This window comes from Balaenoptera borealis, assembly GCF_965194805.1.
Source record: "Balaenoptera borealis genome assembly, chromosome: 14".
NCBI classification, from domain to species: Eukaryota; Metazoa; Chordata; class Mammalia; order Artiodactyla; family Balaenopteridae; genus Balaenoptera; species Balaenoptera borealis.
The window spans coordinates 64,520,774-64,548,137 of NC_138875.1; the positions used below are offsets into that span (position 1 = coordinate 64,520,774).

General features: G+C 49.9%; 2 protein-coding genes and 1 long non-coding RNA gene across 5 annotated transcripts in view; 1 reads left to right on the top strand and 2 right to left on the bottom strand.

Moving 5' to 3' along the window:
• Positions 1-1,010: 1,010 nt before the first annotated feature.
• TSSK1B (testis specific serine kinase 1B) lies at positions 1,011-4,723 on the bottom strand. Its single transcript, XM_082354020.1, has one exon. The coding sequence runs from the start codon at positions 2,598-2,600 to the stop codon at positions 1,494-1,496; it is 1,107 nt and encodes a 368-aa protein (XP_082210146.1). The 5' UTR covers positions 2,601-4,723; the 3' UTR covers positions 1,011-1,493.
• Positions 4,724-5,024: 301 nt separating this feature from the next.
• Positions 5,025-27,364, top strand: part of DGCR2 (DiGeorge syndrome critical region gene 2) — a 71,220-nt gene continuing 48,880 nt past the window's right edge. The window contains exon 1 of one of the 3 annotated variants that reach the window (XM_082354019.1): positions 5,025-5,272. In XM_082354019.1, the coding sequence (XP_082210145.1) occupies positions 5,194-5,272 (79 nt within the window). In that variant the 5' untranslated portion in view covers positions 5,025-5,193. The remainder of the gene's footprint in view (positions 5,273-27,364) is intronic. The other 2 variants (XM_082354017.1, XM_082354018.1) reach the window with 2 other exon arrangements.
• Positions 5,776-12,008, bottom strand: LOC309610770. Its single transcript, XR_014234154.1, has 2 exons — positions 10,960-12,008; positions 5,776-10,103 (listed from the first exon to the last, which is right to left on the bottom strand). It is a non-coding gene; the product is annotated as an uncharacterized lncRNA (long non-coding RNA).

A 27,364-nucleotide genomic window follows, 5' to 3' on the forward strand; every position in this document is an offset into this window, starting at 1 on the left:
TCGCAGGCCTGCCCTGGCAGAGGCCCCCAGAAGGCTTTGTGTGTGGAGGCCGTGGCCCCTTGGCCAAACCTGGAGAGCTGGGCAGGGCTGCAGGGATGCGTCCACAAGCAGGGCTATGGCACATGGCAGGGGGCTGGGAGGCCAGACCTGGGAAGACCTCAAGGGTTAGGTGTGGGGATCCTTCCCGCAGGCAGTGGGAGCCAGACTGGGTGCAGAAGGAGGGCTCTGGCCACCGTGGGCGGCGATGGGGAACAAGGACAGGGGCCTAGGTGGTGGCTGAGCCTTGACACATGGGGATGCCCAGCTCTGGGGACACAGGATGTGTGGAGGTGGCTGTGGGGAGACGGAGGAGCCAGGCAGAGGCCATGTCTGGGGCACTCACTGGACCTCACGTCTCCCAAGACACCAGCAGGGGCGGGAGGAGAGGCGAGCCTTGTTCTTTTGGTGTGTTAAACCCGCAGGTCCATGCGAGGTTGTCAGGCGCATGTGCAGATCAGGAGGAGAAAGCAGCTGCCGCGGCATAGCCGGGGTAAGGACAGCGTGAGAACCGGAATGGCGGGCCCCGCAGTGCCCAGCAGCCGGCGATGCACACGCGGGCCTGCTCCCTCTGCAGACACCATGGCCGCAGGCTGGGCACGCGTGTGAGGACGCCTGTGCCCTCCTGCTCGCCAGTGTCTGCTTATCTTCTTTGGCAGGAACATCACCCCTGGGAGAAACTGGGACCAGAGGGGAACAAAATGTGTTCAGACCACACAGTGACTGCGGGACATGCAGGCTGGAGAGGGGCTGGCCATGTAGCAGGGCCCCTGCTGCTGGGGGATGCCCACGAGGCGGCATGACTCAGGGCACTGTTGGGAACTGGGTGCTGGCAGGACGTGGGGGACCCTGGAGCCAGAGCAGAAAGAGCTGCCCACGGGGAGGGGCTCGAGGGAGGCTGGTCCGCCTGCCTCTACAGGTTCTCCCCACTGGCAGCCTTGTGGGGCTGTTGAGGACCCAGACCTCGGGGGGAAGGCCCCCGCCTCCCAGCCCTCCTCTGCCTGCAGCCACCTGCTCTTTGCGCCCCTCTCCAGCCCGGCATCGCACTCATGGGCCTCCCTCTTGAAGCAATGTCTTCCTTACTCAGCTCTGCTCCGGTCCAGGGCCTGAGGTCACGGTCAGGGCTGGGCACACAGGGCTGTGTTTTCCAAAGCGGGAGGTGAAGTGCAGCGCGGTCTGAGAGTGGGGGCAGGGGGAGTGCAGGATCCTCTCCCTGGGCGACCAAAGCCCGCAGGGCAAAGACACTGACCTCAGGGTCTGCAGTAATATAGTGATTTATTGCTTCTTTAGCCACATGAGTTACCAAGGTCAAAGGGAGGGGGAAGAAACTGACGAAAATAGCGGCTCATCTGGGACTGTCTTCCTTCTCGGCTTGTCCCTTGGCTTCTTTGGAGCTCAGGCTTGAGGCCATGAACACTGCCTCATTTTCTGCCGGCCCCCTGGGCCGCGAGAGCTGACTAGGTGTGTGTCTCTGAAGGCTGCGGGGTGACCCCTTCCTTGATCTCCCTGCTGGGTTGCTCGCTGGTGAGGCCCATGGCCTCTGACTGCCTTGACACCTGCACCGCCAGCGCCTCCTCCTCGGGTCTTGTCTCTGCCCAGGTCTTGGGCCGGGCCTCTTCCCGGGGCTCCAGCTTGGTGGCAGACTTCTTGTCGGAGCTGGGCTCAGGAGTCCACGGGGGTTCGGTGGCCCGAGAGCTCTCCCCCTCCTTGTTGATGGCTGCAGAGGACAGGCCCCAGGCCTTGGGCTGCACCCAGCAGTGGCTGAGGATCTCGTCGATGTGCAGCCGCCGGTTGACGTCCGGCTGCAGCATGCGGTAGATGAGGTCCTTGCACTCGCCCGTCAGGTGCTTAGAGCGCGGGAAGTTGACGCGATGCTCCTTCTGGATGCGCAGCATCTTCTTGATGTTGGAGTCGTCATACGGCATGGAGCCGCAGACCATGATGTAGAGAATCACGCCTAGGCTCCAGATGTCATACACCTTGGGCTGGTAGGGGATGCCCTGAAGCACCTCGGGGGCCGCGTACGCCGCCGACCCACAGAAGGTCTTGCTCAGTGTCAGTCGGCCGCTGTCATCCCGCAGGCAGCGCTTGGAGAAGCCGAAGTCGGACAGCTTGATGTTGAAGTCTTTGTCGAGGAGAAGGTTCTCACACTTGAGGTCTCGGTGGACAACATCTAGGTCGTGGCAGTACTTGATGGCTGAGGACAGCTGGTGGAACTTCTTGCGCGCATCGTCTTCCTGCAGGGCCCCCCGGGTCTTGATGAACTCAAGGAGGTCGCCCTGGACCCCGAGCTCCATGACGATGTAGACCTTGCCGTCAGAGGTCTCAAAGATCTCGTAGGTCTTGATGATGGAGTGGTGGTTTAGCATGGCCAGAATCTCAATTTCCCGGGGAAGGAATTTCTCCAGGAAGTCTGTGGGGGCTTTCTTGCGGTCGATGATCTTGACCGCCACGTTGAACTTCAGGCGCTCAGAGTAAGCGGATTTGACTTTCGCATACGAGCCCTCTCCCAAATTGATTCCCATGATGTAGCCTCGTCGCTTGAGGACGGCAGCATCATCCATGGTGCCGGGAGCGCCCAGTGCCCCTGAGGCTGCCCTCTACATCCCTGCGGGACATGGGCCAGCGGCGTCCTCATTTACACTGTGGACAGAGAGTCCTCTGGCCTGCCTCCTAGAGGCCAAGACTCTGGGGTGGAACATTCGGCATTGTCTCCCTGGTGACTTCAGTGGGTGAAGTCATAAAGGAGGACTGCCCTGGGGAATGAGGCTCTGGCCTGAGCCACTAAGACTCGGAACCCTGGAAGGCCGGCCAGTGGGCTGCAGCAGACAGAAGGCCAGCGGAGCATGGCCTCATGCTCGGCTGGGACCCGAGGTAGGAGGGGGCTGTGGGGAGTGCATCAGTCAGCCCAAGCCTCCAAACCAGAGCCAGGCCTGCTGGTGGAGTGGCGGGTTGATTTCTGCAACCCGGGGCATCCCTGGAAATCCAGGGCAGGCAGTCCCATCACTCTGGGTCTCATCAGGAAACAGGAGACACACTTAAGTTAGGACTGTCTGAGGAGAGTTTAATTAGGGGATGATTTACCAACATGGAGCAGAGTGTAGAGAACCCTGAGTAGTAATGAACCGCTGGAAGAAGGGTGGTCGCTGGGACCTGGGAAGAGGAGTACAGGGAGGGCCGCCTTGACAGAAGCAGTGATCTCAGGTGGAGGCCACAGGACCCCACGGGGTGGGGGTGGGGGAAACGTCCCTGACCTCTTCTCCCTCCCTGCAGCCCTGAAAGCCCTTGATAATGTCCACGCAGGCAGCCTGCTGGCTGCACAGCAAGGCCGAGAAGGGGGAGGTGGGTCAGGAGGGGCAAGGATCCTGGCCAGTGGTCAATGCAGTTTAGGAAGCTGGGGCTCTGCCCGCTTGCTGCGTGGTCTGCTGGACTTTTCACTTTCCTGTGCTGCTCTCCTCATCCGAACCTTTACTGGCCGGCTCTGTGGGGTACAACTGGCCGGGGTTTCTGCTCTTGGCTGTGAGTTCCCTCCTGGGGGTCTGACCATCCATAGCCCTGGCTGGGCTCCCAGGGCAGATCTGGGGCTGGGGGGCAGAAGGTGGGCCTGGACTCCTCTCAGTGCAGCAGCTTCTCCCGGGAATGCTCCCTGAGGATGTGCTAACAGGGCAGCGTTGGACAGGGATCGCCATTTCCACCAGCAGTGGGGCCCCTCTGCTGTGGGCCCCTGTTGTGTGCCACGCCCTGAGGGGACAGGAGCGGGCAGGTCTGGCCTAGCCTTGGGGTTGACTTTGGCCATATCCGTCCAGAGGGAGTGGTTGTCTCTCTCAGATGACCCTGAATGTCCCAGGCTGGAATCCTGGGATGCTCGGGAGGACCATGCCCTGAAGGAGCTTGGGGTGACTGCTCCTAGAGAGTGATTTGGTGGACTGGAGGTGGGCAGGGCTGGGCTGGGTGCCCACCAACCTTGGCCCTCCCCCTTTTCTCTGCTCCCATCCCCACCCTTTTCCCCACCCTCTTACCCACCCTCTTCCCCACCCTGACACCCTGGGCAAGCCCTTGTGTGCGTGGCTGGTGGTCCTTCCTTTGGAGGGCTTGCTCCTCTCTCGTTGGGGACACCCCACCTACTGTGTACCCTCCCACGGTGACAGGTGTGCGGCCAGCGCTCGGAGCGCTGTCCCCGGCGGCTTCCCTCCGTGCAGACGGGCCTGCTGTGGCGGCAGCTGTGCTGCGTTCTCCTGTCCCCGCTGTGCGGGCAGGGCCCTTCCTCCAGAGGGGGCTTTGCTCCGTCTCTAGGATCTGGGCTTCCCTGTCAGCTCTCCTTGTGTAACCCTCCTTGAGGCTACTCCCTCATCCGTTTGAAACGTTTCAGTTGTATGTGCCGTTGAAGCCACACCTGCGTGTTCCTCACGAGGTGGAACGACCTCCGGAACCTCCTCAGGGTTAGGCCGGGTCCCTCCAGTTTTCCTCATCCCTCTCCGCAGCGGTTCGGCCTTTAAAAGACGACTTTGGGGCGCACTCTTGGCCCACTGACCGGACCTGGGGCTGCAGGTGCGCGAGGTGTGAAGACGCTAGGTGTCCCAGGGCCCTCTTCACCCGGTGCCCATACCCACCCCGCCCACCGGCTCCCCTGCGCCCCGCCCCTCCCTTCAGGCCCCGCCCCCGTACCGCCCTGTCCCCTCCACGCCCCGCCCCTCCGTGTCTGTCATCTCGGCTCCGCCGCCCGGGCTCTGCGGGGCCCTTCGGAAGCTCCGCCGCTGAGGCTCCGCCCCCGAGCCTCTCCTCTCTGCTCAGCCAATGGCACCTTTGACTCCTCGTAGTTCCGCCCCCGAAGGGCCCACCCCTCAGCCACCGCCCCGCCCTTGGGCCCCGCCCCTTTAGGCCACTGCGCATGGGGAACACTCAGGTCCCGCCCCCGCCCGGGGCTCATTGGCCGGCGCGGGCGGCGCGGGCGGGGGCGGGGCGGTGCGGACCGAGCAAGACGGCCGCCATCTTGCGCAGGGCCAGAGTTGGAGCGCGCACCTGCCTGCGGCACCTGGAGCTTCATCCCGCAGCGTCCTAGCCTGGCCTGGCCCCGGCCCGGCCCGACTCTCGGCCCGGCCTGGCCCGGCCTCCCCGCGGGGTCGCGCGGCCGCCCCGGGGACGATGAACGGAGGATAAATGGTGCCCAAGGCAGACAGCGGTGCCTTCCTGCTGCTCTTCCTGCTGGTGCTCACGGTCACCGAGCCGCTGCGGCCAGGTGCGCAGCGGTGGGGGCGGGGGCGGGGGCGCGGGCGGGGCGGGGGGGCGGGGTCGCCGGGACCCCCACCTCGCCGGGCCCTCACTTCGCGCTCGGCGGTCGACGGAGCGGGAGCGATGGGGGTCAGGCCGGGGGCCGAGGGGGCGGCTCGGGGCACCTGGAAGCCCCTGGCTGGTCACGGTTGATCGGCCCGGGAGCCGCCGAGCCGGGCACCGGGGGTGCTCCTGGTCTGTGACCCTCAGATGCTTTTGGAGCCCCCGGGGGCTTGCGTTTTCTGAAGGAAGCCTGTGGTGAGGAATCGGTATCGCGGCAGCAGAAGGTCCGGACGATCCTTATCTCTGTTCCTGATGTACCTCCTCCTCCAGCGAGAAATCAAGACCCCAAATGCAGGGCCGATTTATCCGTCAGGCACAGGAGGCCGGGGGCCCAAGGTGCTTTTGGTGGACTGTAAAAATGTTTTCTTTTACAGTCAGCAGGAAAAAGCCCTAAACTTTCAAGTTGAAGGAAATACTGTAACATGCACATTAGTTTTTATACCGGTGCAGTTGAAAAGTGTGGTTCTTGATTTTTTTTTTAAATGGAGGAAGGGGCCCATGAAGGCAGAAGTGGCCAGGGCTCCTTGTGTGGGTGTTGTAAGACCTGGGTGTGTACAGCAGGCAGGAGAGCACAGCGGTGTGCAGGCTCCCCAGTCAGGCTCCTGCCTGGGCACGCTGCACCTCTCGCTGCCTCTGCCGTCTGTACGGAGTGCTCTGCCTCCTCCCCAGTGTCCACTTGGTAGCCAGGACCCTGGCCCACACTCAGCTGGAGTGTCCAGCGATGCTTCTCTGGACGGTGGGGTGACTGGTTGTGGGGTGGCCTTGGTAGGAACGGAAGCCAGCACTTGTGGAGGAGGGTGCTGTATGGGCTCTTGGGGACCAGAGCCAATGGATTTGTGGGCTCTTGTGATTACGTTCTTTAGAAAACATGTTTATACCTGTGGAGAAGTGAGAGTCATCCCGTCTGACTTCTGGGTCCCGATTTTGCGCATTATGTCAGTGGACTCTGAGGGGTGAAGCCACACGTCATACGTACCTTTCTCGGGGTGCCTCTGGTTCCGGGTCCAGCATCTCCTGCCTGGGTGGATGGATGTGACCGATGTCCCCAACTCCTTTTCCATCTGTCCACATATCCTGCCAGCTGGCCAGCAGCAATTCAGAGTGTCTTGGCGTGGCTCCCCACCTGCCCATCACTAGGGATGCTCAAATGAAGAGAATATACCCTCCCTGTAGGAGTGCTCTTCAGGTGTGGAAGCAGAGATGAGGTAGCGGCAGAGGTGGCCAACCCTGTGCCCCTGCAAAGCAGGGGGGTGCTTCAGGAGGCCTCACACTCAGGTCTGAGTTGGGGCAGGGGGGTGGCTCTGGTTGAGGGAGCAAAGTTATCCTATTCATTCCATGACTCCTCACATCAGAACTTTGCAGCAGCCCCTGGTGGTGTCTTGAGTTGCCCTGCAAAACCTGGGGGGCTCCAGCTGGCTCCCTGCTTTTGGTTGGGCAGCAAGGTGGGTCTCACTCTGGGTCAGATGTTCTCCTTGGGTACCTGTATGTGCTGTGTCCTTCCAGGCAGGGGTCTGCTGGCTGGCGCCTGGGAGGGGGGCTTTTCTGGTCTTAGTCTGCATGCTTTTTCTCAGAGTCCTGGCTTAGACCCACACTGGGGTGTGAGGAGGGAACCAGGCAGACCTGCTTCCCAGGAGGCTTTCTACCAGGTGGAGCATTTTTGGCTCCCCTGATGCAGGCTAGGGTGTGAGGCCTTTCACAGAGTGGGGCAACAGGAAAGTGCTGAACTTGACCCTCCGCCACAATGTCTTTTATTTTTTATTTATTTTATTTTATTTTATTTTATTTATTTATTTGGCTGTGTTGGGTCTTTGTTGCTGTGCGCGGGCTTTCTTTAGTTGCGGCAAGTGGGGGCTAGTCTTCCTTGTGGTTCACGGGCTTCTCATTGTGGTGGCTTCTTTTGTTGTGGAGCACAGGCTCTAGGCACATGGGCTTCAGTAGTTGTGGCACTCGGGCTCAGTAGTTGTGGCTCGTGGGCTCTAGAGTGCAGGCTCAGTAGTTGTGGCGCATGGGCTTAGTTGCTCCACGGCCTGTGGGATCTTCCTAGACCAGGGCTCGAACCCGTGTCCCCTGCGTTGGCAGGCGGATTCTTAACCACTGCGCCACCAGGGAAGTCCCCACAATGTCTTTTAAATGCATGTTTGATCTTGGTTGATTGAGGACACATTATATGCCAGGGGCTCTCAGGTGGTCCCTGTGGGTTAGATACTGTTGCTACCTCCATTTTACAGATGGGGGAAATGAAACAACTCATGACACCAGGTGGCTGGGATGAGGTTTCAGTCCTAGAAGTCTGGTCTGTCTGCCATCATGCACCTTTGGCTCTCTCCCTTCCAGCTGTCTGTGTCCTGCCTTGTCTGTCCTTAACCCCAGCTGTGGACCCCCAGGCCACCTCTGTTCCCCTGATCCACCTGAATTCCATCTGAATACTCTGATCTGAGGGGTAGAACCAGCCCTCCTCTCAGGTCCCTGCTGTGATCAGGCATCATGAATGACAATGGTGTGTGTTGTATCCTCTGGGGCTGTGGTGAGAAAAAAAGGGTGGGGACCTCTTCGAGGGGTGACAAACATGGAGGGGCATTTGGGGGCCACTGACTGCGATACCATCACAGTGACCTTTCTCCATCTGCATCCCAGTCTCAGGGAATGCAGCATCAAGTGCTCTTTCTAAAACCGTGTTTTTCTAGCTTCAATTATGAAAGGAAATCCTGCCGTGGTTTTGGCCACAGCTCCATCCAGGATGACCCCACCATGTACTTGCCTTCACTGAGTGAGCTGAGGCTGCAGTTATGGAAGAGCTTGTTTTCACCTGGTTGGCCTGATAGGGGAGCAGGACTGGACGCTGTCTTCCTTGTGCTTCTGGGAAGCTGGCTGGGAGAGGCTAGTGATGTGCATGAGGTCACACAGCTGAGGAGCAGCAGAGCTGGGGCACAGACCAGGGTGTGTGTGGGGGGCTGGCTCCTAGTTCAGGGTTCTGTCCCCTACACCACTCGGGACCCCTCCTGCTGGCTGTGCCGAACTGACAAATCCACAGTGAGCCAGCCAGCGCCTGCGGCCTCTGGAGTGGCACATGGGTTAGTGAACAGGAAGAGGGGGGATATTTCACAAGCAGACGTGGCCAAAGCTCACAGACGGAGCTGGAAAGTGGAGTCTTCCCAGGGCTTGCCAGGCGCCTCCCGAGTTTGGAGGCCCTGCTCAGCCCCAACCCACAGCACTGCAGAGCTTGTCCTGCTGACAGATGGGGCTTTGGGCCTGACACTTGGATTCTTTTTACTTGGAAAGTAGCATAATAGACTTTCCAGTCTCACTAGCTAATGAATTGTTCTTTTTTTTTTAATAAAGAAATCTTTTGCTGGGGAATGGTTTCATACTTACAGAAGAGTTGCAGGGAGAAAATTAGTGCAAAGAACCCTGCGCATCCTCTGCCCAGACCTCCCTGTTAGCATTTTGCCTCATCTGTCTTACCCCCACTCTCCCCGCCCCAAGGGCATATGTGTACGTGTGCACGTGTGTATATATGCAGGTGCACACGTAGTTGTTTTCTGAACCATTTGAGAGTAAGTGGAAGATGTCGTGACCCTTCCCCCCCATCACTCTGGCCAGTGCTGAGAGCAGAGATGAGCAGTGATGCCTCCCTGCCTGCCGCCTGCTGTGTGCGGGCGCCGTGTCGCTGTGGCGAAGGGGAAAGGCAGCACTGCGGCCAAAGCTTGCTTGGCCCCGGAGCCTGAGTCAGGGGTAGAGTTTCAGTTGGTGGTTCTGGTCTCAGGAGTGAGGGGTGTGTGGCTGCTGCACTTTGGCTCATGTGTGTGCACCTCTGTGGCTTCTCTGGCCCAGATTGCTGTCACCGCAGCCCTCCCTGGTCCCTCTCAGGCCTGGCTTTCCCCCACCCATGAGCAGCAGCACTGACTGGGCTGCCCTGCACCGGTGGGGATCCCATAGCTCATGCTGTCCTCTGCCTCCCTGGCACTGGGCACAGGTGCGACACCTGGTAGTTGACTCTGAGTGCAGTGTGTCAGTGACAGCGTTTAGGAGCTGGGAGACAGCAGGGGACCCACTAAACGTCTTTTCCTCCAGCTGCTGCTGGGCTGCTCCCTTGTCCCTGTGCTTGGTGTCTGGGTGCTGAGGAGTTAGTGAGCGGCCCTTTCCCCTTCCAGGCTGCGGAGCAGGCCAGTGATCCTGAGAGCCCAATTTTGAACCGGTAGTTTGTTTGCCAGTCAGAGTGATGGGTGGGTTTGCAGTGTGGTTATTGACCTGGGATTTTTTTTTTTTTTAAAGGATTTTTATTTATTTATTTATTTATTTACTTATTTGGCTGTGTTGGGTCTTCGTTTCTGTGCGAGGGCTTTCTCTAGTTGCGGCAAGTGGGGGCCACTCTTCATCGCGGTGCGTGGGCCTTTCACTGCTGCGGCCTCTCTTGTCGCGGGGCACAGGCTCCAGACGCGCAGGCTCGGTAGTTGTGGCGCACGGGCCTAGTTGCTCCGCGGCATGTGGGATCTTCCCAGACCAGGGCTCGAACCCGTGTCCCCTGCATTGGCAGGCAGATTCTCAACCACTGCGCCACCAGGGAAGCCCTGACCTGGGATGTTTCGTGAAAGAGGTCACATCTTGTCCTGCCGCTCCAAGCTTGGCCCCGTCGGCCTCTGCAGGGCAAGTCCAGGGGAGGGTGAATGGCCTGTGGGCCGTGGTCGGAGCGTGGTGACCTGGGGTCCCAGAGTGTTCTGGGGCTTCTGGGCATCCATCTGGGAGAGAGGAAAGCCAAGGTCTGGGGTTGCTTCCCTGGAGCTTCTGCTGGATCCAGGCGAGTCCAGGGTGGTGGTTTGAGAGCAAGGAGCCTAGTACTGTGCTGTCCAGGGCACAAAAGCGTACAGATGTAAAGCAAATGCTCCATAGAAGCTGTGAGCATTATCCACGAATTGCATTCAGGGAGTGTAGGACCCCCTGAGAGCATGGACGTGCCAGCACACGAGGACATATTTCTCAGGAGAGCCCCCCGAATCTGAGGCAGCGAGTGCAGTGGCTGTGACCAGTGCCTGACGCTTCGTAAGCGCTGAGTCCAGCTGCCGCCGGAGGTGGGGGGTGGCTTGCCCAGAGCCCCCCAGACAGTCACAGCACTTTGGACAGGGCCAGGATTGTTCACGATGACATAGTTTGCTCTTTATCACATGCGTGCTGGGTCTCCCGGGCCTGGTCTGGCACAGAGTGGGCGCTCAGAAATCAGTTATTGAACAAATGCACAAATGGCTGCTTATATTTTGACATAAAGAGCAACGGCTCCCTTTGCCAGCGGGCCTTGCAGCTGCCCCGGTGGGGGTGGCGAGGACCAGGGACTCGGGGCGGGTGGGGGGAGGGAATGCTGCAGAGCCAGCTGGCCTGGGCCTCACGCTGTTGGGGGGAGGATCGTTCCTGCAGGCGTGAGCTGCCCTGAGAGGTGAGGGCAGGTGAGGCTTCTCATCGCTGTGGGTCCTCACTGAAGAAGCTCACCAGCCGCCCAGGCGGGGGCTGCGAGGGGCTGGGGGGGCAGGCTGCCCCTCCGATGGCCGTGCCCTCTGCCCAAGGACGTGGCCCACCCTTCCCAGGCTGGCGCACTACACTGACCTCGCTCGAGAGCTGGTGGGTGTGGGGTCCACACACGCTCGCCTCTTGCCTTCTCTCCCTCCTCTCTGCCTGGCGTGGCTGTCACTCCAGTCACCAGGGCTGGCTCTTGTCCTTCATGCCCCTGCCCCTTCCGGTCCCTTGCTGTAGGCTGGCTTCCGGGCCCCTGGCAGCCAGCTGTCAGTCCAATCAGCTTGTCGTCTGTCTTTCTGTCCTCAGCTGTTGACAGCTCCTTGTCAGACAGCCGGGGGCTGAGAGCAGAGCCCTGTGTGGATACTGTACTACAAGGGCCTCCGGGTCCACCCTGAGCTCCTGCCCTGCTGGGAAGCCGCCTTCCTCCCTGGGAACCCTCCTTTGGAGTTGGTCGCTGTGGGGAGGATTGCCTGGGGTTCCCCGAGGCACTGGACAGGGGGCAGGAGCCACCTTGAGGGCGTCCCGGAGGGTCGGTCTGGAGACGTAAGGCTCCAGGACCCCCTGCTCACTTGCCACCGGGTCTACTGACGTGGAGGCCTTTTCATGTGTCACTGGCAACTTCCTAGGGTCCCTGGGTCGGTCAGTTACCCACAGAGCTTCATGGTCATATGAGATGGGACGGGAGGCCTGGAAGGGCCTGGAAAGGATGCGGCGGGCTCTGCAGCAGCTGTCTGGGGGTCTGTTGGCCACTTCTGGAAGGGAGACGTTCTTCAGATTCTCTCCTCCACCCCATCCGTGCGAAGGATGTGTGTCCAGACCGGTGTGTGAGCCGTGGGAAAGCCCAGCACAGTCTGGAAATATGATGGCGGGGTTTTTTTCACACTTACAAAAATTCATTACATAGATTATTTTACGTAAATGGAATTATACTTTTTTTACAAGTTTTTTTTTACGTTTTCATTTGACAGTGTTTTGGAGGTCTTTGTGGGTAAGTCCATACAGCTTTACTTCATTCTTTTTTCTTTTTTTTTAAACAAGCCTTTATAAGAACTTTCCTCAGTCTTGTTTTGCCCGCCGGGCCTTCTTCCAGGCGACCTCTTATCACAACTTTTCCTCAACCCGAAGCTGCAATTTAGAGAGCTGCAACCCGAAGCTGCAATTTAGAGAGCTGCACGGTTGGAGATGGTGGCAGGTGCTGAGGATCTGATCTCGTGGGCTTGTCTCAGCCTAAAACCATCTGCAGCACCTCCAGGTCGACTCCTGGTTTTTACGTGTATTTATGCTGTAACTCTAATTCGTGTGCTTATTTACCTAAATGACATAATTTCACCAAGGATAATTTAGACTCAGAGTGACCATTTAGAGGAACTTTTGACATGAACAAAATTACTAGAGGAATTTTGACATGAACAAAATTACTCATTTGTGAGGTGTCTTACGGGTAAAAGCGAAACCAAATCCTAAGATCCAATGATCTGCATGTTTTATTGGCATGAAGAAGCCTTAATTCCAAAAAGAATTAAGATTTCAAAGTATCTTCCTTCAGAGGAAGGCAGAGGGTTACCTCATTCTTTTTCCAAAACATTTTTAACTTTGAAAACATTTCATGCTTCTAGAAAAGTTGCAAAAATAGTACTTGGAACTCCAACTGTATACAGTTCACTTAAATTTACCGATTGTGACATCTGACTCATCCCACATCTGCACGCTTTTTGTGTGTGTGTGTGCACGTGCACGCACGTCCAGAGATGAAATGTATCTGCACACACAGACATGACCCTTCATTTCTAAGTTCATTTCCCCTATTTCCTAAGAACAAACCATTCTCCCGGAAGCACGTTTAGGACTGCTAACACGGGGGTAGTACCATGAGCCATATCCCCACTTTGCCAATTGTCCCATTCACCACACATTTTTTTCCCCCAATCCAGGATCCAGCCCGGGATCATCTGCTGCATTTAATTGTCATGTGCATTTAATCTTCTGAAATCTGGTACAGTTCCCTAGCTTTCTTTGTCTTTCGTGGTGTGGACTTTTTAAACAGTACAGGCCGGCCATTTTTTGGAATATTCCTCCTTACGGGTTTATCAGATTGTTTCCTCGTGGTCAGATTCAATTGCCGCATCTTTGGCAGGAGTGATCCCCCGAGACATTGAGTCCCCTTCAGGGCGTGCATCCTGGGCACAGCTGGCAGCTTGTCCCAGGAATAGCCTTGTTAACTGTGGCCATGTGGTGAGGTGGCTTTGACTGCATTTCTTGACTGGAAAGGTGGCTTTCTTTACCCCTTTGTGGTCGGCAGGTACTCGTTAGGGAGACAGATCACTTGGCCCAGTGTGGGTTTTTTTTTTTTTTTTTTTTTGTGGTTTTTTTTGGCTGCATTGGGTCTTCGTTGCTGCGTGCGGGCTTTCTCTAGTTGCAGCGAGCCGGGGCTGCTCTTCATTGTGGTGTGCGGGCTTCTCATTGTGGTGGCTTCTCCTGTTGCAGAGCACAGCCTCTAGGCTCATGGGCTCAGTAGTTGTGGCTCATGGGCTTAGTTGCTCCGCGGCATGTGGGATCTTCCCAGACCAGGGCTCGAACCCATGTCCCCTGCATTGGCAGGCTGATTCTTAACCACTGCACCACCAGGGAAGCCCTGGCCCAGTGGTTTTAAGCATCTATTGTTGATTCTTGCCTGAATCAGTTACTGCTGTGATGATTGCTAAATGATGGTTTTCTCTTACTCCTCTTTCATTTATTACTAGTCTACTGTAAAAAAGCTTGTTCTTCCTCTTTAACATCGGTATGGACTCATGCATTCTTCTTCTTATTCAGTGCATGATAGTCATTATTGTCATTCATTTTGGCGATTATATTGCAGTTGTTTTGGGCGGTGGGACCCCTTCAGGCTGGCTTCTGTATCCTTCTGACATGCCCCAAGCACTGTTGAACATTCCTCATTACCAGGCTCACCTTGTATCTTTCCTGCCCCCAGCATTTTTCCACGGAGCACTGGTTCCTTTTAGTGGGAGATGGTATTCTTGGAGAAACCAAGATTTTGGTGCTAGGCGTGTTCATCGCCAAGAGGACCTTGCTGCTGCTAGACCTTTTGGTCCAGCTGGGGCGTGTGTCCGTCTCTGTAGTGTGGGCGTATGGGTGTGTCCGTGTGAGTCTCTGTTTATAAGCTCATACTGTATCTTTAGTTCCAACCCAGCATCCCAGGGTCTTGCTTCCTTTCCCTGGTTCATATTGGTATCTCCCTTTTTCTACAGTAGAGCTGGGGCTTCCAACAACATCAGTAGATTTACTATTTCCTTATTCCCACAGTGCACAGAGAACCATTTCAGGAGTGCTATACCTGTTACCACTACCAGCAGCAGACTGACTGAGTTAGAGTTCGGGAATTTTTTTTTTTTTTCCAACTCTTTTTTTGTCTTTAGACTGATGGTATGTACTCAAAGTACTGGGTCCAAAAGCTATTTGGATTAATTCTTTTCTCTTATGTGTGTCTGTTAAACAGTTAGGTTCAAAACTGTATTGATTTGAAACCACATTTATTAAACAAATAATACTGAGAAAAGTATTTACTATAATCTCATTAGTATACCAAGCTTCTATTTCATCATGCTAATTGGTAAGGAAACATTTCTTTTTCCAGTGGGTTGTAGTATTTTCCTGGGTAAATTAAAGTATCATTTTAGGAGTAGATATTTACAGTTTTAACATATCAACTCTCATTAGTATATATTGCTATTTGCTTAAAATATTTTTTCCAGTTTTGCTTCTGTGGTATGAAGAGAATTATGTATGTTGAGTAGACAACCAGTCAGCATCACTGGAGAGAAAGGCCAAGTAAAATTTATAACGATTGAATTATTTAGATTTTAACATTAATAAATGCTATTAATGTTTTTTTATTTTGTTACCTTAAAATCTTCTGATGGAGTGTATTAGAAATTACTTTGTGGGACTTCCCTCGTGGTCCAGTGGTTAAGAATCCGCCTTGCAATGCAGGGGATGCCGGTTCAGTCCCTGGTCAGGGAACTAAGATTCCACATGCCGTGGGGCAACTAAGCCCGCGCGCCACAGCTAGAGAGAAGCCCGCGCACCGCCCGCGCACCGAAACGAAGAGCCCGCGTACGGCAGCGAAAGATCCTGCGTGCCGCAGCTAAGACCCAATGCAGCCAAAAATAAATAAATAAATAAGTATTTTTTTTTAAAGAGAAGAAATTCCTTTGTAATACTAGCTTCAGTGTGGTGTCCTGGATTGGATCCTGGAATGGAAAAAGGACATTAGTGGAACAAGTCTTTTGCCTGTCTTTGAATTGGGTTGTTTGTTTTTAGGCTGTTGAGTTTTAGGAGTTTTCTGTATATTCTGGTTACTAACCCCTAATCAGATGCATGATTTGCAAATGTTTTCTCTTATTCTGTAGGTTGCATTTTTAGTTTGTTGTTTCTTTAAATTTGATGTAGTCCCCTTTGTCTACTTTTGCCTTTGTTGCCTGTGCTTTTGGTGTCATATCCAAGAAACCATTGCTAAATCCAATGTCATGAAGCTTTTCTCCTATGTTTTCTTCTAGGAGTTTTATAGTTTCAGGTCTTATATTTAAGTCCTTAATAATTTTGAGTTAATTTTTGTATATGGTATAAGGTAAGGGTACAGCTGCATTCTTTTGCACGTAGATGTCCACTTTTCTCAGCACTCTTTGTTGAAGAGACTATCCTTTCCACATTGTGTAACCTTGCTACTCTCTCAAAGATCATCTTACCATATATGTGAGGATTTGTTTCAGGGCTCTCTATTCTGTTCCATTGGCCTATATGTCATTGTTTATGCCACTCACTGTTTTGTTTACTGTAGCTTTGTAATTTACTATGTTTTGAAATCGGGAAGTGTGAGGCCTCTAGCTTTGTTTTTATTTCTTAAGATTGTTTTGGCTGTTCAGGGTCCTTTGAGTTTTCACATTAATTTTAGGATGAATTTTTCTCTTTTGGCAAAAAAAAAAATCATTGGCATTTTGATAATGATTGCATTGAATCTGTAGATTGGGTAGTATTGACCTCTTTTTTTTTAGAAATTTATTTCTTTTTGGCCCTGTTGGGTCTTCATTGCTGCGCGTGCGGGCTTTCTCTAGTTGCGGTGTGTGGGCTTCTCATTGCAGTGGCTTCTCTTGTTGCAGAGCATGGGCTCTAGGCATGCAGGCTTCAGTAGTTGTGGCTCATGGGCTCTAGAGTGCAGGCTCAGTAGTTGTGGTGCACGGGCTTAGTTGCTCTGCGGCATGTGGGATCTTCCCGGACCAGGGATCAAACCTGTGTCCCCTGAATTGGCAGGCGGAGTCTTAACCACTGCACCACCAGGGAAGTCCCAGTATTGACCTCTTAAGTCTTCCAGTCCATGAATTTTGGATGTCTTTCTGTTTATTTCTGTCTTTTTTTTTTTTTGGCTGCACCACATGGCATGTGGAATCTTACTTCCCCAACCAGGGATCGAACCCATGCCCCCTGCAGTGGAAGCATGGAGTCTTAACCATTGGACCACCAGGGAACTCCGTATTTGTGTCTTCTTTATTATATATTTTTAAATAAATTTATTTATTTTATTTATTTATTTTTGGCTGCATTGGGTCTTCACTGCTACATGTGGGCTTTCTCTAGTTGCATCGAGTGGGGGCTACTCCTTGTTGCGGTGCACGAGTCTCTCATCACAGTGGCTTCTCTTGTTGCAGAGCACGGGCTCTAGGCGCGCAGGCTTCAGTAGTTGTAGCATGCGGGCTCAGTAGTTGTGGCTCGCGGGCTCTAGAGTGCAGGCTCAGTAGTTGTGATGCATGGGCTTAGTTGCTCCACAGCATGTGGGATCTTCCTGGACCACGGCTCGAACCCGTGTCCCCTGCACTGGCAGGTGGATTCTTTCTTTCTTTCTCTTAGTTGGTCCGTGGCATGTGGGATCTTCCTGGACCAGGGCTCGAACCTGTGTCCCCTGCATTGGCAAGTGGATTCTTTCTTTCTCTTTCTTCCTTCCTTCCTTCTTTTCTTCCTTCCTTTCTTCCTTCCTCTCTTCCTCTCTTCCTCTCTCTCTCCCTCTCCCTCTCTCCCTCCCTCCCTCCCTCCCTCTCCCTTTCTTTCTTTTAACATCTTTATTGGAGTATAATTGCTTTGCAATGTTGTGTTAGTTTTTGCTGTATAACAGTGAATCAGCTATATGTATACATATATCCCTATATCCCCTCCCTCTTGCATCTCCCTCCCACACTCCCTATCACACCCCTCTAGGTGGACACAAAGCACCAAGCTGATCTTCCTGTGCTATGTAGCTGCTTCCCACTAGCTACCTATTTTACATTTGGTAGTGTATATATGTCAATGCTACTCTCTTACTTCATCCCAGCTTACCCTTCCCCCTCCCCATGTCCTCAAGTCCATTCCTGACGTATGCGTCTTTATTCCTGTCCTGCCCCTAGGTTCATCAGTACCTTTTTTTTTTTTTTTTTTTTTTCAGATTCCATATATGTGTGTTAGCATACGGTATTTGTTTTTCTCTTTCTGACTTACTTCACTCTGTATGACAGGCTCTAGGTCCATCCAACTCGTTACAAATAACTCAATTTCGTTTCTTCTTATGTCTGAGTAATATTCCATTGTATACATGTGCCACATTTTCTTTATCCATTCATCTGTTGATGGACACCTAGGTTGCTTCCATGTCCTGGCTGTTGTAAATAGTGCTGCAGTGAACACTGTGGTGCATGACTCTTTTTGAATTATGGTTTTCTCAGGGTATATGCCCAGTAGTGGGATTGCTGGGTCATATGGTAGTTCTGTTTTTAGTTTTTTAAGGAACCTCCATACTGTTCTCCATAGTGGCTGTATCAATTTACATTCCCACCAACAGTTGGCAGGTGGATTCTTAACCACTGTGCCACCAGGGAAGTCCTATCAGGTGGTTCTTTTTAATTGCATTTCCCTGTGAGTGATGATGTTGAGAACTTTTTCATGTCCTTTTTTTTTTTTTTTTAATTTGGCCATGCCACATGGCATGCGGGATCTTAGTTTCCCGGCCAAGAATTGGACCCATGCTCCCTGCAGTGGAAGCACAGAGTCTTAACCCCTGGACCACCTGGGAAGTCCTTTTTCATGTCCTTTTTAACCATTCATGTGTCTTCTTTGGAGAAGTGTTTCTTCAAATATTTTGCTCACTTGTATGAGGTTTTTTGCCTTTTCGTTATTTATATTTATTGTTGAGTTGTAGAAGTTCTTTTTGTATTCCAGATATACAAAAGTTCTTAGATGTATTGCAGATATTTTCTGTCAGTGACTTACCCATTCATTTGCTTAACTGTACTTTTAAAAACATCTGTTTATTTGTTTAGGACACTAAAATTCACTCTTTCTGTATATCATTCTTTGAGCTTTGACAGATGTAAGCAGCACCACACTCAGGATGCGGAACACACTTCTATCCCCCCGTAGTTCCCTTGTGCACCTTGTGGTCAGTGCCTCCTCTGCCTTGAGGTCCCACCTGGCAACCACTTGTCTTCTGGTAAAGTCCAGTTTATAATAATTTTTCTTCTTGGTGATGAATGTAAGCACTCTGTCTAACGCAGGTTCACAAAGATTTTCTTATATTTTCTCCTAGAAGTTTTATACTGTTAGGTTTTATATTTAAGTCCTTGATCTGTTTTGGGTTAATATTTGTATCCGATGTAAGGTATGGGTTGAGGTTTGTTTTTTTGGGGTTTTTGTTTTTGTTGTTGTTTTGTTTTTTTGAGTGGTAGAGCACTGGGATTTTTTATTTTTTGAAGTATAGTTGATTTACACTGTTGTGTTAGTTTCAAGTGTACTGCAAAGTGATTCAGATATATATATGTATATATGTTTATATTTACATATATGTTTATACATATATTTATATTACATATATATTCTTTTTCAGATTCTTTTCCATTGTAGGTTATTACAGATACTGAATATAGTTTCCTATGCTATATATAGGTCCTTGTTGTTTACCTAGTTTATATATAGTAGTGTGTATCTGTTAATCCCAAACTCCTAATTTATCCCTCCTGCCCCCCACCCCTTTCCCCTTTGGTAACCATAATTTTGTTTTGTATGTCTGTGAGTTGAGCTTCATTTTTTGATATGTGGACTTCCAGTTGTTTCACTACCACTTACTGAGATATTATTCTTTTTCCATTGAATTGTCTTTGTACCTTTGTCAAAAATCAATTGGCCACATTAGTGTGGGTTTATTTCTGGGCTCTGTGTTCTGTTCCATTGAACTAGGTATCTTTACTGAGCTTTTAATCAAAGAAATTATGAATTTTGAAGAAGTCCAATTTATCAGTTTTTTCTTTTATGGTAATCTTTACCTACTCCATGGTTGGGAAGATCTGCCTCCTTACTAGACTTTGAGCTCTGTGAGGGCAGAGACCTTGTACTTCTCCTTCTGTTCTTGCTTGCATCCAGCACAGTACCTGGCCCCCAGGAGGCACAAGGCTCTGTTGTTTGAAGGAGCTAATGGGTTTGTCTTAAGGATTTAAATGTAAAAATGTATTCGAGGCACTTTATACACTGCTTGGCACATGCAAAATGAACTTTCAAGAATCTGATTTTGCTATAGCTGTTGTTTCTCTTGAGATGTACTGGCTATACTATACCATGGCTGTCATCAGAATATGTTTTGAGTGTTGTATGAAATTGCTGATATATGTTACATAAGATGTGAGATAGCTATCACTCCAGTTCTGCAAACCAGCAAGGCTTTCATCAGATTTCATGGTGAGATCAAAATGTTAACAACCAAGCAAAAACTAAGAGTTCGGCACCATCAAACCAGCTTTACAAAAAATGTTAAAGGGACTTACCTAGTGGAAAATAAAAGACCACAACTAGAAATATGAAAATAATGAAAGGAAAAATCTAATTGGTAAAAGGAAATATACAGTGAAAGTAGTAAATCAACCATGTATGAAGCCAGTAGGAAGGTTAAAAGACAAAAGTAGTAAAATCATCCATATCCATCATAAGTAAAGGGATACACAAAACAAAAATATATAAAATATGATGTCACGGGCTTCCCTGGTGGCGCAGTGGTTGAGAATCTGCCTGCCAATGCAGGGGACACGGGTTCGAGCCCTGGTCTGGGAAGATCCCACATGCCGTGGAGCGACTAGGCGCGTGAGCCACAATTACTGAGCCTGCGCGTCTGGAGCCTGTGCTCCGCAACAAGAGAGGCCGCGATAGTGAGAGGCCTGCGCACCGTGATGAAGAGCTGCCCCCGCTTGCCGCAACTGGAGAAAGCCCTCGCACAGAAACGAAGACCCAACACAGCCATAAATAAATAAATAAATAAATAAAAATTAAAAAAAAAATGATGTCAAACCAGTAAACTTTGTGCGGGGGTGGGCAATAAAAATGCAGGTTAGAATGCGTTTGAACTCGAGATCAGCAGTTTACAATAATCGTATCTATCTATCTATGTATCTATCTAACTATATATGTAAACCTCATGATAACCACAAACCAAAAACCTGTAATAAATACACACACACAAAAAAAGAATCCAAATATAGCATGAAAGATTCATCAAATCACAAGGAAATAGAGCAGAAGAAGAAGAAAGGAACAAAAAAGAACTACAAAACAACTCAAAAACAGTCAACAAAATGGCAATTAAGTAGGTGCATATGAATAAATATTTTAAATGTAAATCGACTGAATACTCCAATCAAAAGACAGAGAGTAGCTGAATGGATGCACAAAATAAGACCCATATATATGCAGCCTAAAGGTAACTCACCTCACATGTAAAGCCACACAGACTGAAAGGGGATAGAAGAAGGTATTTCATGCTAATGGAAGTGAAAAGAAAACTGAGGTAGCAATACTTACATCAGACAAAATACACTTTAAAACAAAGATTATAAGAAGTGGGGCTTCCCTGGTGGCGCAGTGGTTGAGAATCTGCCTGCTAATGCAGGGGACACGGGTTCAAGCCCTGGTCTGGGAAGATCCCACATGCCTCGGAGCAACTAGGCCCGTGAGCCACAACTACTGAGCCTGCGCGTCTGGAGCCTGTGCTCTGCAACAAGAGAGGCCGCGATAGAGGCCCGCGCACCGCAATGAAGAGTGGCCCCCGCTTGCCACAACTAGAGAAAGCCCTCGCACGGAAACGAAGACCCAACACAGCCAAAAATAAATAAATAATAAAAATAAGTAAATTAAAAAAAAAAAGATTGTAAGAAGTGACAAAAAGGATATTACATAATAATCAAGGGATCAATCCAAGAATAAAATATAACAGTTGTAAATATACATGCACCCAGGGACTTCCCTGGTGGTCCAGTGGTTAACACTTTGCCTTCCAATGCAGGGGGTGCAGGTTTGAACTCTGGTCAGGGAGGTAAGGTCCCACATGCCTCAGGGCCAAAAAACCAAAACATAAAACAGAAGCAATATTGTAACAAATTCAATAAAGACTTTAAAAATTCAGTCCACGTTAAAAAAAAAAAGAAGTCTTAAAAAAAATATATATATATACATGCACCCAACATAGGAATAACCTAAGTACATAAAACAACATAAAGGGTGACATTGATAGTAACACAATAATAGTAGGGAATTTTCACATCCCATTTTCATCAATGGACAGATCATCCGGAAGGAAAATCAGTAAGGAAACACTGGTCTTAAACAACACATTAGACAGATGGACTTAATAGACCTATACAGAACATTCCATCTGAAAGCAGCAGAATACATTCTTTTCAAGTGCACACGGAACATTCTCCAGCATAGACCATATGCTAGGCCACAAGACAAGTCTCAGTAAATTTAAGAAGACTGAAATCATATCAAGCATCTTTTTCTACCACAACACTATGAGACTAGAAATCAACTACAAGAAAAAATACAAAAAACACAAACATGTGGAGGCTAAACAATATATTGCTAAACAACCAATGGATCATTGAAGAAATAAAATTTTTAAATTCCTGGAGATACATGAAAACAAAAACACAATGATCCAGGGACTTCCCTGGTGGTCCAGTGGTTAAGAATCCACCTTCCAATGCAGGGGACGTGGGTTCGATCCCTGGTCGGGGAACTAAGATCCCACATGCCGTGGGGCAACTAAGCCTGCGCACCACAACTAGAGAGCCTGCGTGCCGCAACTACAGAGCCCATGCGATCTGGAGCCCACGCACCACAACTGGAGAGAAGCCCACACACTGCAACAAAAGATCCTGCGTGCTGCAACTAAGACCTGATGCAGCCAAAAATAAATAAATAAATAAAAAATAACACAATGATCCAAAATCTATAGGATATCGCAAAAGCAGTTCTGAACGTTTATAATGATATAAGCTACCTCAGGAAATAAGAAAATCTCAAACAACATAAAGAAACTAGAAAAAGAAGAACAAAACCCAAAGTTAGTAGAAACAAAGAAAGATCAGAGCAGAAATAAATAAAATATAGAGACTAAAAAACAATAGAAAATATCAATGAAACTAAGAGCTGGGTTTTTGAAAAGCTAAACAAAATTGATAAACCTTTAGCCAGACTCATCAGTAAGAAAGAGAGAGGGCCCAAATAAAATCCGAAATGAAAAAGGAGACATTACAATTGATACCACAGAAATACAAAGGATCATAAAAGACTGCTATGAACAATTATATGCTAATAAAATGGACAACCTAGAAGAAATGGACAAATTCCTAGAAATGCAAAATCTCCCAAGACTGAACCAGGGAGAAATAGAAAATATGAACAGACCAATTACCAGTAATGAAATTGAATCAGTAAGAAAAAAAAAACTCCCAACAAACAAAAGTCCAGGACCAGATGGCTTCACAGGTGAATTCTACCAACCATTTAGAGAAGAGTTAATATCTTTCCTTCTCAAACTATTCAAAAAAATTACAGAGAGGAATGCTTCTGAACTCATTCTGTGAGGCCAGCATCACCCTGATACCAAAACCAGACAAAGATATCACAAAAAAAGAAAATTACATTCCAATATCATTGATGAACATAGATGCCAAAATCCTCAACAAAATATTAGCAAACCAAATTCAACAATACATTAAAATCCCGGACTTCCCTGGTGGCACAGTGGTTAAGAATCCACCTGCCCAATGCAGGGGACACGGATTCGATCCCTGGTCTGGGAAGCAACTAAGCCCACGCGCCACAACTACTGAGCCTGCGCTCTAGAGCCCGTGAGCCACAACTACTGAAGCCCGCACGCCCTAGAGCCTGCGTGCCACAACTACTGAGCCCGTGTGCTGCAACTACTGAAGCCTGCGTGCCTAGAGCCTGTGCTCTGCAACAAGAGAAGCCACCACAATGAGAAGCCCACGCACCGCAACAAAGAGTAGCCCCCACTCGCCACAACTAGAGAAAGTCTGTGCGCAGCAATGAGGACCCAACACAGCCAAAAATTTAAAAAAATAAAATAAAAAAAAATAAGCAGAAAAACTAATACATTAAAATCCCCACGATCAAGTAGGATTTCTCTCAGTGATGCAAGGATGGTTCATTATCCACAAATCAATCAATGTGATGCACCACATTAACAAATTAAAGAATAAAAATGTCATCTCAATAGACGTGGAAAAACTTTTGACAAAATTCAGCATCCGTTTGTAATTTTAAAAAACTCTCAACAAAGTAGGTATAGAAGAGACGTACCTGAACATAATAAAGGCCATATATGACAAGTCCACAGCTAACGTCATTCTCAACAGTGAAAAGCTGAAAGCGTTTCCTATGAGACCAGGAACAAGACAAGGATGCCCACTCTTGCCACTTTTTATTCAACAGAGTAATGGAAGTCCTAGGTACAGCAATCAGACAAGAAAAAGAAATTAAAAAAAAAAAAAAAGAATAGGGACTTCCCTGGCCGTCTAGTGGTTAAGACTCCGTGCTCCCAATGCAGGGGGCCCGGGTTCTATCCCTGGTCAGGGAACTTAGATCCCGCATGCCGCATGACGTGGCCAAAAAAGAAGAAGAAGGAAAAAGAAGGAATAAAAGGAATCCAAATTGGAAAGGAAGAAGTAAAACTGTCAGTGTTTGCAGATGACATGATACTACACATAGAAAATTCTAAGGACGCCACCAAAAAACTGCTGGAGCTCATCAATGAATTTTGTAAAGTTGCAGGATACAAAATTAATATACAGAAATCTGTGGCATTTTTATACACTAACACTGAACTGTCAGAGAAATTAAGAAAACAGTCCCATTTACAGTCACATAAAAAAGAATAAACATTTAAAAATGGGCAGAGATGTGAATACATGCTTTTCCAAAGAAAACATACAGATGGCCAATAGGCACGTGAAAAGATGCTCAACACCACTAATCATCAGTGAAATGCAGTTCAAAACCACAATGAGATATCACCTCACAGCTGTTGGAATGGCTGTCATCAAAAAGACAACAAATAACAAGTGTTGGCAAGGATGTGCAGAAAAGGGAACCTCCGTGCACTGTTGGTGGGAATGTAAATTGGTGCAGCCACTATGGAAAACAGTATGGAGAGTCTTCAAAAAGTTAAAAATAAAACCACCATATACGGTGCAGCAGTTCCACTCCTTGGTATTTATCCAAAGAAAATGAAAATACTAAGTAAAAGAGATATATGCACACCTATGTTTATTGCAACATTGTATACAATAGCCAGGATATGAAAGCAACCTAAGTGTGCCCATCAATTGATGAGTAGATGAAGAAGATGTGGTATATATATACAGTGGGATATTACTCAGCCATAAAAAGAATAAAATCTTGCCATTTGTATCAACGTGGATGTACCTAGAGGGTATTATGCTAATTGAAATAAGTCAGAGAAAGACAAATACTGTATGATTTCACTTATATGTTGAATCTAAAAAAAAACAAAACAGGTACTTCCCTGGTGGTCCAGCGGTTAAGACCCTGCCTTCCCAATGCAAGGGGCCCGGGTTCAATCCCTGGTCAGAGAACTAGATCCCGCATGCTGCAACTAAAGATCTTGCATGCCGCAACAAAGGTGCCACGTGCTGCAACTAAGACCCGGCACAGGCAAATAAATAAATAAGTAAATGAATAAATAAAAATTAAAAAGAGACAAAACAAACAAGTGTAACAAAACAGAAACAGAGTTATAGATACAGAGAAGAAGCAGGTGGTTGCCAGAGGGGAGGGGTAGGGGAAGGAAAGATATAGGTGAGGGAGATTAAGAGGTTCAAACTTACAGTTGCAATGTAATTGGTTCACAGGTATGAAATATACAACATAGGGAATATGGTCAATAATATTATAATAACTTTGTATGGTGACAGATGGTAGCTGGAGTTGTGATCATTTGAAGTGTATAGAAATATAGAATCACTATGTTATATAACGGAAACTAACATAGTGTTGTAGGTCAGTTATACTTCAAAAACAAACATTAACTCAGAGAAAAGAGATCAGATTTGTGGTTACCAGAGGCGGGGGTTGGGGAGGAGGGGGAATTGGATGAAGGCAGTCGAAAGGTACAAACTTCCAGTTATAAGATAAATAAGTGCTCAGGATGTAATGTACAACATGATAAATAGAATTAACACTGCTGCGTGTTATATAGGAAAGTCGTTAAGAGAATAAACCCTAAGAGTTCTCATCACAAGGAAAAAAATGTCTCTGCTTCTTTAATTTTCTGTCTATATGAGATGATTGATATTCACTAAACTTATTGTGATAATCATTTCACGATGTCTGTAAGTCAGATCATTACGGTGCACATCTTAAACTTATACAGTGCTGTTTGTCATTATATCTCAATAAAACCGGGAGAAAAAAATAAAAGTAAAAAGTGTGTGGCATGAGTGTTGGATGAAGCTGCTGGTGGATGTTCCGTCAGAGGCGGATGCTGTAACTCCAGTTCTGCCCACCCCTTTGCCCTGGTCTCCCTCCCAAGTATGCCCCTCCCTCCCTCCCCTGCACCCAGCCCTCATAAAGTGTAGACTTGTTGCCAGATGCTGTTCGTTCCTTGAGGTGCTGTTGGTTCAGTAGAAATGCGTGGCAATCCTGCCTCTCCTCTCTGGTCCCGTCCTTTTCCTGGGGTCTCCCCTCCTCTTTTAGGCTCACTCACTTGCAGCCAGGCCTTCTTTCCCGAACATCCACCGAGGAGACTCACAGGGCAGGGCAGGCACAGCAGACCAGCCAGTGTCCTGGTTGGGCCGTGTCTGAGGAGAGAAGGTTGCAGGTCATGGTCATGTAGATGTAGATGTAGAACGTGCTTGTTATTTATGAGAAATCAACACTGAACTTCGGCCTTGTCACTTTGTGCTGGTGGGAGCAATGTCCAGCCTTGTGACTCCTTGGCTGATGGGCGGGAGTGGCTGCCGCTCCCCTGGGGCAGGCAGGTGCCGGGAAGCAGGGGGCGTCTTCTCTCTCTCAGGTGGGCTGAGTGAGGGGGAGCCTGGCCCTGGCTCAGTGAAGGGTTTGAAGGTCACAGTGACTGGGGAGCCCCTGGTGGTAGGGAGGCACATCGAAGCATCAGTGGATGTATTTTGAAACCACCACAGGAGCCTTTTCATGTTCACAGTGCTTTGGTGCATCCCTGGCTCTGCAGGTCCCGTTGGCAGACAGGCAGCCCTGGTCCCCTGGGGCTTTGTGGGGCTGACCTCTACGGAGGCACTGCGTTTCATGAGTCCTCTGACTTCTGTCTTAACAGAGAGAAAATGGGTCAGAATCAGAAAATTTGGACCCAACCCTCTGAAGGACGATGGGTTAGTCACGCCCCACATCAGAGTGCAGAGCATCCTGACGGGGCGGCTGTGATTCCTGCCTGGATTCCACTTAGCTTTGCTGGCTTCGGGGCTGGGGATCTGGGTCCTATCCTGCTGTGCCAGCCCGACAGGGGACAGGGCAGGTGGGTCAGCCCTTCTGCTGAGGGAGCCAGGCGGCTGAGGCGGGGATAGCATAAGCAGCGAGGTGTCTGGCCTGCCTTTAAACCCCACTGGTAGCACTTCAGTCTATAGTTTGCCCTGAGCCATGCGCCTCTGTCTCCCTCTAGAACTCTGGGCCCTCGGGCTTGAGGGTCACAGGCAGCTGGTCTCTGAGCGCCTTGCGGCTTGAAGATCAGATGCCAGTGTCCCTCCTGCTGTGACCCTGACGTCTGCCTGAGCCCAGGGCCGCCCAGGCCTCCTGTCCACGGGGCCTCGACAGGGCGCTGCACCGTTCAGAGCCCTGGGCCTGCCCCTTTTTCCCCGGGCAGGTCCCTCCAAGAGCATGTTCCTCCTCAGAGGGCCCCGGAGTCATTCCAGGAGATGGAGGACACACATGAAGCTGTGCAGCTGGCCACCTCCTTGGGGCCTCGTGTCCACCACCCTTAGGAGGGGATGGAGCCCAGCAAGGTGGAGTAGGGGTCTTGGCTGACAAGGGGCTTTACTGCAGTCCGGGAGCTGAGGCCTGCGGTTTGTCTCGGGACAGGTCCCTGGGGCCTCTTTCAAAGCTCATCTCCCTGTATATCATGCCAGGAACCTGCTGG